Source organism: Humulus lupulus, chromosome X, assembly GCF_963169125.1.
Source record: "Humulus lupulus chromosome X, drHumLupu1.1, whole genome shotgun sequence".
Classification (NCBI taxonomy): Eukaryota; Viridiplantae; Streptophyta; class Magnoliopsida; order Rosales; family Cannabaceae; genus Humulus; species Humulus lupulus.
Genome location: NC_084802.1, coordinates 26,469,751 through 26,484,729, shown reverse-complemented (window position 1 = coordinate 26,484,729; position 14,979 = coordinate 26,469,751). Strand labels below are relative to the sequence as shown.

At 34.6% G+C, this 14,979-nt stretch overlaps 2 protein-coding genes across 2 annotated transcripts; both read right to left on the bottom strand.

The window, feature by feature from the left end:
• Positions 1 to 225: 225 nt before the first annotated feature.
• Positions 226 to 2,622, bottom strand: LOC133803826 (gibberellin 2-beta-dioxygenase 8). Its single transcript, XM_062241957.1, has 3 exons — positions 2,029 to 2,622; positions 841 to 1,171; positions 226 to 735 (listed from the first exon to the last, which is right to left on the bottom strand). Exons 1-3 carry the CDS (start codon positions 2,526 to 2,528, stop codon positions 490 to 492), a joined length of 1,077 nt encoding a protein of 358 aa, XP_062097941.1. The 5' UTR covers positions 2,529 to 2,622; the 3' UTR covers positions 226 to 489.
• A 1,127-nt stretch (positions 2,623 to 3,749) lies between these two features.
• On the bottom strand, positions 3,750 to 7,823 carry LOC133805647 (uncharacterized). Its single transcript, XM_062243818.1, has one exon. The coding sequence runs from the start codon at positions 7,821 to 7,823 to the stop codon at positions 3,750 to 3,752; it is 4,074 nt and encodes a 1,357-aa protein (XP_062099802.1).
• Positions 7,824 to 14,979: the final 7,156 nt, after the last annotated feature.

Here is a 14,979-nt window from a genome sequence, read left to right as displayed (position 1 = left end):
GCTCCGTCATTCACAAACATAATTTGTGGATCACCGTGGTGATGAAATATCCCTAGTTGATGATTATTCATAGATTATATATGTTTTTTTTATTGGGAGAGAATTTTTTGACCAAATGAAGCTTCTTCTTTCTTCTTCTTCTTCCATTTATATGTGTACTATATTCAATATTGTTGATGTCACCATGTAGCAAGACATATCACGAGATATCCTGCCTACCCAACAAACACTAAAGGAATTAAATAAACATAACCGACCGGCCAACAAGTTCTTAGCTTGATGATATTGCATGCACATGGCTTAGCTCCCTCCTCCATTGCCATCTAACCTCACCAAAAATCATTAATAAACACAGACACAACACCTAAAACTAATAATTATAACACTAGTACAAAATAAAGCCCATATTGACCACCATTGTTTTCCATAACTGAGAAAGTCAAAGTCAAACCAGTAGTAGGATCCAAAAACGACAACTAAACAAAACGTTTAACACGCCTCAGTAATAGCAGTACTAAGAAGCTTGAATCTATCCAACCCAACCTTGTAGCCAAGGGCCTTAACATCTTGCTGAACTTGCTTCTGAAAATCACTATAAGTAAAAGGCTTATAGTTCGAGCTTCGTATAACACTTCCTTCTCCTGGAAAAACAAAGTAACATATCGAAACTCTCTCTCTATATTGGTTCACCTTCACTCTGTGTTTCACACTCTTGTACTCGTCGTTACTAATCGCCTTGAACAAAAAAACGACACAAAACAGCATCAGTTGTTAAACGACGTCGTTTTAGTCCTCGACACATGAATAAATAGTATGGTATGAGTAGTATGGTATTGGTACCTGCATCATGTCTCCAAGGTTGACTATCAGAGTGTTGGAGATGGGTTTGACCGTAAACCACTGGTCGTTTTTGAGGACTTGAAGTCCACCGACTCGGTCTTGACTCAGTATGGATAAGACTGAGCTGTCTGTGTGGACGTCCATGCCCCATGCAGGGTGGTCTTCGTTGGATTCGGAGTATGGTGGATACCGGTAGACCCGAATGAACCCGCTCGGTTCGGATAATTTGGATCCGGATTCGGATGTATCCAAGTTGAGATTCTTTGCCATGTTTTCGAATATGGATCTCGCCAACCTTCCTAGGTGCTTTCCATATTCTTCCAGCAAAATTCTTTGGGAAAATAAACCAATTAATAATTATATATACGTGACACTAATTGATGTGTCACGTGATTCAATTAAAAACAAAAGAATGTAACATTAATTTCAATAATAGTAATGACATATATAATCATAATCTTCCGTTTTATTTTCATTAATTACTGTATGAATTCATGATTGCGTTGAATGTATGGTCTCATGGTTATTTCTAGAAAGAAAGAAAAAACGATTCAGTGTAACTCCAAATTGTATTTTGACCAATAGAACGAAATCGTTTCTCTCATTTATTACATACTATTATTTTATTTAAATTCACTTTCTCATATATTATGAAGAGTTTAAATTAAAAAAAAATGATATATTAAATTTTAAGTAGTAAAACATTAAAAAAAATGAGAGAGGGAGAGAGATAAACCTTCTTTTCTTGTTTTGAAAGGGAGAGAAAAAGAAAACCATTTTCATTAGCACTTTTTTTAAAAAAAAAAAAGGAATTTGTGTTAATTTCGATATAAGGTTTGAGCATTAATCTTTTATATATTAATAGTATTCGCTATTTTGCCAAAAAAAGAAAAAGAATACATTAAATGAAATATTTTTTTTAAAAGAGCGTTAAATGAAATATTTGTGACATCATGTAAATATTCTTTTTATACTATGAGGCGTTTATTTTTCCCCTATTATTATTAATGGGATTATACTATGGCCATTATTAAACGAAAGTGATTCACATCACACATGCCGACAATTTTATGTTCCTTCGGCATTGTCGCCGCCCATATTGTAAATATTATATAATAACAATAATTAAATATAAAAATTAATTAGTACACATAAATGAGATTTGATAATACTTAATAATAAGCTTACCTGAAAGAATTAAGGATAGGATGATCTTGAGCTTGGATTTGAGAGAGTTGAGAGAGAGGGACATTGAGACCTTCAACCCAATTAGTATTTTGAGAACCTATAACGGATAAAGCTACCCCTGATGGGGATAGAACAGGCGTACCCCAGAAATAAGATAAGGGGCTAGTCAATATAGCCTGTTTGGTTTCAAAAGGGAGAGAAAATAGCTGTTTGGCAAGGCCATGAAGTTGGCTCAAAAGGGTAGGAGGAACCCCATGGTTGACCAAACGAAATATACCCCAATCCCTACAAGCCTCACCAAGACCACCACCACCATCACTACCATCACCATAATTAACAACGTTGTAGTCAAGGACAGGTACTAAAGAGTCCGAGTCAACCTCCGAGTTCACTTGCTCCGACTCGGCCGAGTCGACCACTAGTTGGCGAAACGGTGGAGGGTACGAAGAAGAGTTGGATGGTGATGATGATGAGCCCTTTGTTGTGTTATCTTCAGCCATGAATTAGTGTGTTTTCGATGAATAAGACACGAAACTTCTCTTCTCTTTTGTGGAAACAAAAAGAAGAAAAACAAAAAAGAACAAGTTCTCAGTTGAACAGCCTATATTAGATGTGTGTGTGTTTATATAATAGGGAGTTGGGACCACGAACTTGGTCTAGAAGTTCGACACGTGTAAAAAGGTCCCCTACTCACTGTTCTGGCTTGTAATTCGAGATGTCCCTACAAATCTTATTCTATTATCAAGCTCATGAAATGAAAAAGTTTCAACTTCGTGGTACCTTTGGAAGTTCATCTTATAATTGAAATTTGATATAATTTAATTTAATTTAATTTAGAGTAATTATTCAATTTAACATATTTGTTTTACTATATTATTATACAATAATTATGTAATTGTGGAATCTTAATTACGTTCTCTAATTTTCATAACTCTATGAGAATTTGATATAATTATATTATGTAATTCCTATTAATTTTAAATAATATTTATTATATAATTTTTTTTTTTGTATAATTACTAATTATTTTATTAAACATGAAAATAAAAATTCATAAACAATTATCATTTAACATTTAAATACACATTATATTTTAAAATATAATATAATTATTCGTATATATAATTACTGTTCAAATAATTAAACAACCAAATAATTATATAGCTGTTTTCAAACTAGCGCCCTTAGTTTTTGGTTTCTTTACTTCACTATCAAATACAATGAGCGAAGGAATAACCCTTTGTTTCAATGGGACGTGTCGCTATATTAAAGATACCAAATGGTTTTTGTGTGTATTATTTATCTATTATTTTTCGTAGGCTTTCCTTTTTTGAGTGGGTCAAAATTGCTTCTTCCCTATTGTGTTTTTGGTAATACTTTGACGATCTAGTTAACATATATATGAGGTATATGACTTTTAGAACCTCCCTTCTAAGTAATAAGAACCAAAATAAGATGCCAATTTTTTTTATTAAGTATAAAATTATCTATTAATAAGTAAGCGAATTTTTTAAAATATATATAACATGGATTTATAAAAATAATATGGGATTAAGAATCACATACATTGAATTGAAAAAATACACCTTCTCTGAAAAGTTTTATACCTCAAAAATCTCATATGAATAAATATCTATAGAAAAAAAGTCATGAAGTGTAATTTTATAAAAAAAACAATTAATTTTAATACTTTTTTTTTTTGCCAAAAAGGTAAAACTTCATTAAATCAAATCATTCAATAACAATGTTTGGAAATCAACAGAAGTATCAAAAACTTCCAATACACGATCAGAGACAATGCTTGTAGCTTTTGCAAGACAATGAGCCAAAGCATTTGCAGATCGCCTAATAAATGTAACTGAGACATCTTTGGGTTTTAGATCAATAAGGAATTGTCTGCATTCACGCACAAGGCGGCCAAAATAGGAACACATATCCACCGAACTCCTAATAGCCTGGACAGCCACCATAGAGTCAGATTCAATTTCCACATGATCCCAATTCGCATTCTTTACCCAACTCAGCGCCTCCTTGATGCCAAGAACCTCTGCCACCTCAGGAGAGACCATACCTCTGCGACAACTGACCCTTGCCTCGCAAAACAGACCCCTATGATCCCTGGCCACGCAAGAGAAGCTAAAACAATTAAGGGACTCGAACAAGCCAGCATCTGTATTGATTTTCATAAACCCCTCCTTAGGCAAGCTCCACTTCACCGCCCCATCAGTGGGAATAAGTAGACCCAGGGACAAGTTGACAGCTCGATCTTGGGCGCCGACCCATTGGGACAAAGTTGTGCGAGCCAACAGCAGTACATCCGAAGGAGAAAGATGCTTTTGCTGCCATACCAGTTGGTTACGGCAATGCCACAAAGCCCAGCATATCATTGCAATATCAGCTCGTTGGTCACCAGAGAATCTAGCAAATTGAGCAGACAGCCACTCCGAAAAAGAACCTGTGATCATAGTGGAAATCGCCAAGCCTGCCTGACGCCAACACAGCCCAGAAAAATCGCACGAAACCAGCACATGACCAATTGTCTCCTGCTCCGTTTGACAAAAAGGGCATAATGGGTCGACTAGGACGTGCCTTGTTTGAAGTTGGACCCTAGTTGGAAGGCACTCCTTAGCAGCTTGCCACAAGAAATTCTTCGCTTTGGGAGGAATTTTAAGATGCCACAATCGTCTCCAGAACCCAGAATTTGCACTAGTCTCCGAATCTGAAGCAGAACCTTGCAGAAGAGAATAAGCACTTTTGACTGTATAAATTCCGAGATTGTCATAACGCCAATACCACGAGTCCACATCATCTCTACAAATAGGAATGTTGAAAATCAAATCCACATCCCTCTCCGGGAAGAGGTCCCTTAGAAGATCAACATCCCATTCATTACGATCCGCAAGCATGAGCTGGAAAACCCTTTTACCCTCCAAAGCCACATGGTCAGAAGTCACAAACGGGTTATTAGAATCAGGAAGCCAAGGGTCCGAAGTTACCATCACCGAATGCCCTGACCCCACACGAATTCCCGCCCCACGCTGAATAAGGCTTTGAGCCTCGAGAATGCTACGCCAAATAAAGCTCGGGCTTCCACCTAACTTGGCCGAGAAGAAGGTTGAATGAGGGTAATAACGGGTCTGATACACCCGACTTACCAAAGAATGAGGAAACTTAACCAAACGCCACGCCTGCTTCCCAAGAAGAGCGATGTTAAACTGACGGAAATCCCGAAATCCCAAACCTCCCAAAGCTTTTGGAGTACACAACCGCTTCCAACTCAACCAGTGAATACCCTTCTTTGACGAAGAAGATTGCCACCAATACTTACACATCCGCCTCTCAAGATCACGACTAAGCTCAAGTGGAAGAAGGAAGACACTCATCGCATAATTAGGCAATGCTTGGGCCACGTTCTTGAGAAGAATCTCCTTTCCCGCCTTAGACAAAAAACGGCCCTCCCACCTCTCGATTCTTTGCTGAATCCTAGACTTTAGGTACCCCAAAAGAACTGACTTCTTCCTGCCCATAATATTAGGAAGCCCAAGATACGTAGACTCCTCATCAGCCTCATGAATTCCCATTTCCCCACATATCATATCTCTAACAGAAACATCAGTATTGTGGCTAAAAAAGATGCTGGATTTCTCAAAGTTAACCTTCTGGCCAGATGCTTGCTCAAAGGAATGAAGGAGGTCAAGCACATGGGACGCCTCTTCGAACTTCGCCTTACAAAAAATATAACTATCATCCGCGAAAAACATGTGGGATATTTTGGGCGCACCCCTCGCCACCTGGACACCACTGAGGAAACGCAACCGTTCATACCTTTGAAGGAGTGCCGAAAAACCCTCGGTACAAATAATAAAAAGATAAGGAGATAGTGGATCCCCTTGACGCAATCCACGACCCGGGGTAATATTACCAAAAACTCGACCACCATGACAAATTTGATAGCGAACCGAGCTCACACATGCCATAATCATAGCCACCAGCTTCTCATCGAACCCCAGACGGCCCAGAACAGCCTGTAGATAACCCCATTCCACCCTATCATACGCCTTACTCATATCCAGCTTAATGGCCATAAACCCATCCTTCCCCTGTCTCTTACGCTTCAAGTAATGCATAATCTCATACGAAATCATGACGTTATCCGTAATCAGCCTACCAGGGATAAAAGCACTTTGAGTTTCAGAAATAATCCGATCAATCACCTGTTTCAACCTATTCGCAAGAACCTTGGAGGCAACTTTGTACAATACATTACATAAAGATATGGGGCGTAGATCCAGCATTGTTTTTGGGGATTTCTTCTTCGGGATAAGCACAATGTTGGTTAAACTAAGTTTATCATCCAATCGTCCCAGACGCCAAATCTCCTGAACCTGCTTAACAACATCATGACCCAAAATATTCCAGAATTTCTGATAAAAGCCTGGACTCATGCCGTCAGGGCCAGGTGATTTATCAGGGTGCATCTGAAATAAGGCTGCCTTAACCTCATCTTCATCAACCGAAGCCAGCAACGTGGCATTCTGCTCAACCGAAAGCCTGGGGGTCAAAATATCAACAACTGGTCCCCAATCCGAAGCTGACGGCGTAAACAAATGCTGAAAATAATCAACTATGAGATCCTGAAGACCATCAGCCCATCCAATCGACATACCTTGCTCATTACAGAGGGAAATTATGCGATTTGAGCGACGACGAGCACGTGCAGATGCATGAAAGTATTTCGAGTTTTGGTCGCCTTCTCTGAGCCACACCTGCTTAGAACGTTGCTTCCAAAACACCTCTTTCTGCGTAAGAGCCTCAAACAGATTAGTGCTTGCCTCATGGTATTGCCGTAAAGAAGTAGGGTCATTACGACCTTTCAAAGACCGAAGCCGCTCACGACAAAGGCCAATACGGCGAAAAAAATTCCCTGTAATATCATTACCCCACACTTCAAGAGTCTTCGAACAGGCATCTAGCTTCTCAAAAATGGAGCCTCCAACGTTCATAGCCCAAGTATCTTCAACAATAAGCTTGCACATAGGCTCCCGGAGCCATGCATTTTCAAATCTAAAGGACTTAATGCGTTGAAAATGCTGGATAGGAGACGGATCAAGCAACAAGGGGCAATGGTCCGAAGTTGACACTTCGGTATTCAAAAGAATAAAATTTGGAAACAAATTCAGCCAGGAAGAAGAAGCTAAAGCCCTGTCCAGCCTTACCTCCACCCAATTCTCCGAACCCCTACCACGCTCCCAAGTATAAGGGTAACCACTTAGCTCCAAATCCACCAAACCACAGTCCCAAATTGCCTGGGAGAAGCCATCAATCAACCAGCGAGGATATGGGCGACCTCCTCGCTTCTCATTCGGCCTAAGAATGTTATTCATATCACCAAGAATGCACCAAGGATAAGAAGATTGCTGAGTGAGGGTACGCATGAGATCCCAGGTAATATGGCGTTTAGATCTGTCTGGCTCACCGTAGAAACCTGATACACGATAAGTAGCTGAGTCCTTTGGAGAGAGAAGCATATCAATGTGATTCTGACTAAAGGATAGTAACTGGGCTTCCTCTTGTTTCCTCCAAATGAAAGCAAGGCCCCCACTGTGACCCCTAGAGTCCACCACCACCAAACCCTCAAAGCCCAACAATCTTTTCAACCTATCAACTTTCACTTGTTTACACAAAATTTCGCACAAAAAAATAAAATTGGGACGCTTGCGGAGGACAAGCTCCTGGAGGAATTGAGTAGTCCACGGAGTCCCAAGACCGCGGTAATTCCAAAACAAGGTACTCATAATTCTTGGCGGGTCCTCATACCGGAACCCGCCCCACTCAAGTTTTTTTGGTTATCATCGCTGCCTTGATCCATGTCAAAATCCCCTCCATCAGACTCTGCCTCCAACTCAGTCACGCGGCCCAAGACTGAAATTTGGCCCAAATCACCTGCTAAGCCCGCCTCAGGCCCAGCTCGCCTCTTCTTGGATTCGATAACTATACTTCCTCTTTTTGGCTGATTATGTTTAAGGGATAACTCCCTAGACTCTAGATGAGTCATTAGTTGACTTCTAAAAGGGGCATTAGCTGGACTACCAATTAAAAGAGAACCACGATCACAACTCCCCTCTTTATGACCCTGATTTTGTGGCAAGGAAGGGGCAGAATATTCTGAGGAACCCCCACGATCATAGGAAGGTACAGATACCGGAACTGAACCGTCACCCATGTTCTGGCCAGCCGCAGGCGCCGGCTGTTTCTCCACCATCTCCGAGCGAAGCCACTGCGCTCCAATCAATTTAGTTTGTCGCCGGAACGGAGCCCGCATACTCTCCCCGTACGGCATAACAATCTCTTCTTCAGGTACATCAAATCGCTTGGCACAGAAACGTTCAGAATGCCCCAGTAAGCCGCAGATAAAGCAAAAGGTCGGGACGTTTTCGTATTTGAAAGTGACCCAGAACCATTCCTCCCCTGACAATCGAATCTTCATACGCCTCTTTAGAGGACAATCGAGGGCAATACGGACGCGAATCCGCATGTATTCCCGCCAAACACCCACAAAATTCCTGGGACAAGAATCGACAAATTCTCCAATATAGTTACCTACCGCCTCAAGCACCCGAGCATTCATAAAACCAGGTTGTAAATCATGAACCTGAACCCACATGTCCAACTTCTGCAGAGGAACCAACCGGGGATTACCCAGCCCAGTCATTCGATTAAAAACCAGCACCTTCCGATTAAAGTACCACGGACTTCCATCAATCACCCGACGAATGTCAATCTCATGGTAGAATTGAAAAAGGAATCTGTTAACCTCTAACTCCTTCACATACATCCCTTTGCCTGGCTTCCAAATCGCAGCAAGAGTCTGCTGCATGGCCTGAAAATCCAAGGCCCCTGTCGAGATAAAACGACCCACCAAACAGAGATTCCAGTCGAACACAGCCTCCTCATTTGTGATCGTTCCGCGTAAGTCAGGCAATGCCAAGCCTCCATCATCTTCCTCGGTCAAGCAGACAGCAAACAAGTTCTTCTCTATTTCCCTTGTCAAGTCCATCTTACAATCGCGGTCAAAAAAACAGGATGAAGAAAGCCCCCAGAAAAAGCCAGAAAGACAAAAAAGACAAAAAAACAAAGACGGCACCAGAAAAAACCAAAAGCGAAGAAAACCCTCACACCATGACAAAAGTCAAGACTTGCAACCCTTTGAAGTATTTTTTAAAGAAGAAAAATGTATTAATTTTAATACTTTATACACTATTAAAATATAGTATTTAAATTACACTCGAAACAATAATTATTATCGTATTAAAAAGATGCATGAGACAATAATTCCACAAAAATTATTGTTTCATACAAACAAAAAATTACACCAAAGAACCGATGTCTCATGAGATATCATCCACTTAGACGTTAATTTTCAATATCTAAGTGGCTGAACTTTGGTTTAAAACTTATATCTTTCTAGTGTGATATTTATTCTATATTGTTTTTTATATTTTTAACTAAAATAATAACAAGTTATTTCAACTAATAAGTCCTCTTAATTTATTTTGGATAATTTTGATTTTTTTTAAAAAATTGATAATTAATTTTATGAGTACGTATTATACTAAATATTTTTTTTAAATGTGATTAATTATTTAGGAGTATAGAAAAAAGTTTATGTTGATTTTAAAATTATATATTTGTAAATAATTAAGAACTTAATAGAAATGTCATATTTAGGATATAAGTAACAATTTGGCTAGAGCCCACCACCCTTGAATGAGATGGTGGGGGCCTTAGGGTTAGTACCCAAGGTCATGATTTAAATGTCCCGCTCCATTTGTATATTAATATATATAAATATATATACAATATTATTGTATGTTCTGCCTGAGGTGGTTTATGTTTGTTGTTTCATTTTGTGATTATACTTCTTCTTCTTCTCGTTGTGGTTGGACAGTCACTTGAAGTATCTCTACTAATATGCTATATTCGAATTGGACCATTATTGTGGTCTAGGTGCTTATTATTACATGTTCTGTATTGTCATATATTGTATTTAGTTGTAATACGCATATCAAAAGAAAGAAAGAAAAAAAAATCAACAATTGTCTATCAAAATCATGCTCTTAGGTTAGACAAAAAACTTCTTTTGAATGGAAATGAATCTTTCACCGCTCTTGTATTTTTTTTCCAATCATTATGTGATACATTCACTTTTCAAAATTAACAAAAAAAGAAATTCCACTTCAGTTGGGAAGATACCATATTGGCCAACTTGTAGGGAATAAAAATAATTAAATAAATAAAAGCAATAAGGATTCTAAAGCTTATATAAAATTATATATATTATATTATATTTTGTTCTTCCCTACTAAGAAAACAATGAATCCAATGGCCAAACCAACTGAGAGGGCACGAAATCTACAACTGTGGTCTGGTCTGAACTAACGATTGATTACATTTTAGCAACAATTTTAGATAAAGATGAATCTTTCAGCCAAAAATATAGTTTTAATGAAGAAAAATATTTAACTCAACATATATATTCGAAAACAATTCAAAAGAGACATCATGATCTTGCCTTTTCAAGCACTCTGTATAGGCCCCAAGAGAGAGACCCACAATTTTACAAACTGAAAATAACAAAAGGATGAGCAACCACAAAGTCAAGAACTTATTATATAATATAGAATGGTATATCGTAAGAAGAGGAGAGGAACCTGCCATGCCATGTGACAAAAATAGTCTGGCCAAGAATAATTTTATCAGGCAAAAATTACACCTCCAATCCTATTTTCCATTTTATTTACAAAAATGACTCCATTTTTTTTTATTTGCAACAAATAACCTAAGATTTATACCCAATTTTAAAATATTGTCATACAAAATTTGAACTTATTATTACGCCTAAGTTTTTAGTTGATTTTGGTGGGGTAAATGGAATAAAAGGGAAAGGAAATAAATCAAGAAAATTGTTTCATTACTCCCAACTTAGTTACCCATAATTTAAGGTGAATGGAGATAGAAAAATGTTGTCTCTAATTGCTAACATATCACTTGCAGGTTTAGTCATTGGACCTTTATTTTCAATTAATAGCTTATTGTTTAATGTTTATTGAGAGAAAAAAATTGTGCTATCGAGTAATGTACTTGTATATATCTCTTTTATATAAAAAGTTTGTAGATAAAATAAATTTTTAGTTTTAACGGTTTATTTTAACTTTAATGGAATATTCTAAATATTTAATTAAATATGCTTTTAAAAGTTATTAAAAATAGATATTTATTAAATATATTAATATAAATTCAAATATTATAAAATATCTTTATTATTATAATAATATTTAATATAAAACTACATATTTAATAATTATATTTATATAAATTAAAATTAAAATATTATTAATATAATAATATATAATACAAAACTAGATATTTAATAATTATATTGATATAAATTCAAATGTTATAATCTATTATTATGATAATATAATTCTATTTTTTTTACTAATTATATTAATATGATTAGATATTTAATACTTATATTAATATAAATTTAAATATTATTATAACAATAATATATAATACATAATCTTAATTTTTATTTTAAAAAAATTATCATTTATATTTAAATAAAAACATGTTATTTTTTATTTGATCTAACTTATATAAATTTATATATATATATTCATATTGAATAACAATAAATATTATATATATATGTGTGTTCAGGGCCGGCCCTGGGCATAGGCGGGCTAGGCCCGTGCCTAGGGCCCACCCCTACCCAGGGCCCAAAAATATCATGTATAATATTTAAGTAATATATTGAAATTTATAAGTTTATGTAATGAATTATTGATTTGGAATGTATTTATATTACTAAATATTAGTTTAATTTTATTTAAAATTACATAAAAAAATTACATATACAAAAGGGCCCATTTTTTTCAAATTTATTAAAACCGTCTTAGGCCCACTTTTTTTCAGGGCCGACCGTGTGTTGTGTGTATATAAATAGTATAACTCTGTAACTACACAAGAAGTTATAATAACATTTATCTTCTATCAAGAATAAACAAATTTATTCTCCAATCATTAAGATGTAATTTGAATAATATCATGAATGTTTTGTACCTTAAGTATGGTAGTTTGTGATCTAAAATGATATCATATTATATATTTTAAAAAATCATAAACAATATTTTGGTTTAAATAATATCATTTTTGTACCATGGTAGTTTATGATCTAAAATGTTATCATATTATATATATTTTAAAAAACTATAAACAATGTTTTGATTTAATTTTTCCTTTAATATATTTATGTCATTCTTATATATAATATCTTTTATTTATTTGAAATTTATATAACAATCATACAAATTTAATAAAAATAATTAATTAATTCTATAAATAAAACTAAGTAAGCGTGCATTGCACGTTGCTTGTACTACTATATATAAAAAGTGTGCAGATAATATAAATTCTTGGTTTTAATGGAATTTTTTGTTAACTTTAACGAAATAATCTTTGGGGGTTCGGTTTGGTGGGAATGAGAATGTCAAATCTAACCCATGTTTGGTAAATTTATTTTTAATGGCTTGGGGGTTTATGTTTCCAAGTAGGTCCTATTTTTTTAGCTTGATTTGAGAGTAATCTTAACCACTTTAAACACTAGAGTTTCACATTCCCTTAAACTAAACCCCCTCTAACTCTACTCCCGAAAACTCGAGCCGCATACCAAACACCCCCTAAATATTTAACAAAGTATACTTTTAAAACAAATTAAAACTATATATTTATTAATTATATTAATATAAATTCAAATGTTATAAATATTATCATTATAATGTTATTGTATTTAAAAAAAAATCCACAAACAATGTTTTTGTTTAATTTTTATTTTAATATGTTTATGTCATTATTTTATTTTATAATATTTTTTTATTTATTTGAAATTTATATGAAAATCATACAAACTTAAAAAAGATAATTAGTAATTTTTTTTAAATAAAACTAAGTGCACCTAGTATAAATATATATATTAAAAATATTTTTTTTATAAGCCATTTACTATCATAAGGTTCTTATGTTACCCAAACTAACCAAATTAATAAATTACCACAAAACAATTTAAACAATAAAGATTGTTTGTTATGTCAAATTTAAAATAATAAATATCATTATCGATTATACAATTTAACTTTGTATTTTGTTAAATGATAATTCAAACTTAATGTTTTACAAATTATATTAAAACAGTATTTTGGATACAATTTTGGTCAACATAATTCTCAATAGTACCAAAATACTCTATAAAAGTATTCAAAATAATGTCATATTTTAAAAAATAATTAATACAATGAGCTACGAATTTGTAACCAAAATATTAATAAATAGATTTTAAATGATAAAAGTTATCGTAAAATAACCAAAAACTATTTTGGTAAGAACTAACTCAAATCCCTTTTTTTTTTAAAGGAAAAACCTAACACAAATCCCTTTTATACATCTTTAGTGTGTTGGTTTTTTTTTTTTTTTTCCATACTATTTAGTCTTTATACCCAAATATAGTTTTGAAGACAACTTAACATGTTCATTCGTTTGACACGTGTACAAGGAGTCCCCTCCAATAAATATATGAAAGACAGAGAGCAAAAAAATATAGTTTTGCTTTATTGTTGATTAGGGAGGCAATATTATATAATATAGGGCCCTTTGTTTCCATTGGAAGTGTCGTTAAATTGGAGGGACCAATTTGTTTTTGGCATCTGTCCCCTTCTTTTCAACTTTACCAAGTTGCTATTACTTTTGTTGTTTCTCCTTTTAGAGATAAAGACTATTCTTTTCTACCCAAAAAAATATATGCTAAATAGTATATTTTGCAAGCAATCATGCTTTTATATATATATATATATATATATATACAATTCTTTTATATGAGCTTCACTTTAAGCTTTACCGATAGGATTCTCAGTATTTCTCGACTCGTGAACAGTTTTCGGCGCGATTTTTTCTTATGATCGTGTATATTGTAGCTATTTAGAGCATCTTGGAAATTTTCAGAAAATTTCGAATAGTTTACAGTACCGAAAACTAGGTTCAAACATGTTGTTTTCCACGCGCATAAAAAAAATTAGTCATGCGTGCAACAACATGTTTGAACCTAGTTTTCGGTATTGTAAACTATTCAGAATTTTCTGAAAATTCGCAAGATGCCATAAATAGCTACAATATACACGGTCATAAAAAAAAAATCGCTCTGGAAACTGTTCACAGGTTGAGAACACTGAGAGCCCTACCGATAGAGCTTAAAATGAAGCCCCTATAGGAGAATTCTCCTATATATATATAGAGCCTTTTTTTAGGTGTGGGTAATATTATTGCGCATATGGTATGAATGTTTTTATTTTTTGTACTTAGAGAAATTAAAACATATTTTTTTTATGACAACGTACATAATAGTTATTCGATCAATTTTTGGAAAATTCTGAATAATTTACAATGACGAAATCAGAGTTCAATTAGTCTGTTTTCCAACTGTATAAAAAAAAATTACGCGTGCGTGCAACTGACTATTTGAACTCTAATTTTGGAATTGTAAATTATTCAGAATTTTCCAAAAATTAGCGAGATGTCTGTTATAACTATAATTTTAAGTCATCATGCAAAAAAAAATTGGGTTATAATTTCTCCAACTGCCGAAAAAAATGCTCCTACCTAAGAAAATTCCTATATATATATGTTTGCTACTATTGGTTAAGCTAACTCTGTTAGTTCTAGGCTTTAGTCTATTAGTTAGTTAGCTGTTATAATTGTTTTCTTGTATCAGTTAATTCTATTTTGCTACTTAGTGTATAAATAGACTCCTCATGTAAAGCTTAGGCTAATCCTTTTTTCTCAACTTCAGCACAAGCTGTTACTTGCCAAAGTAAAGAGATCTTTGTGAGCTTTATGAGT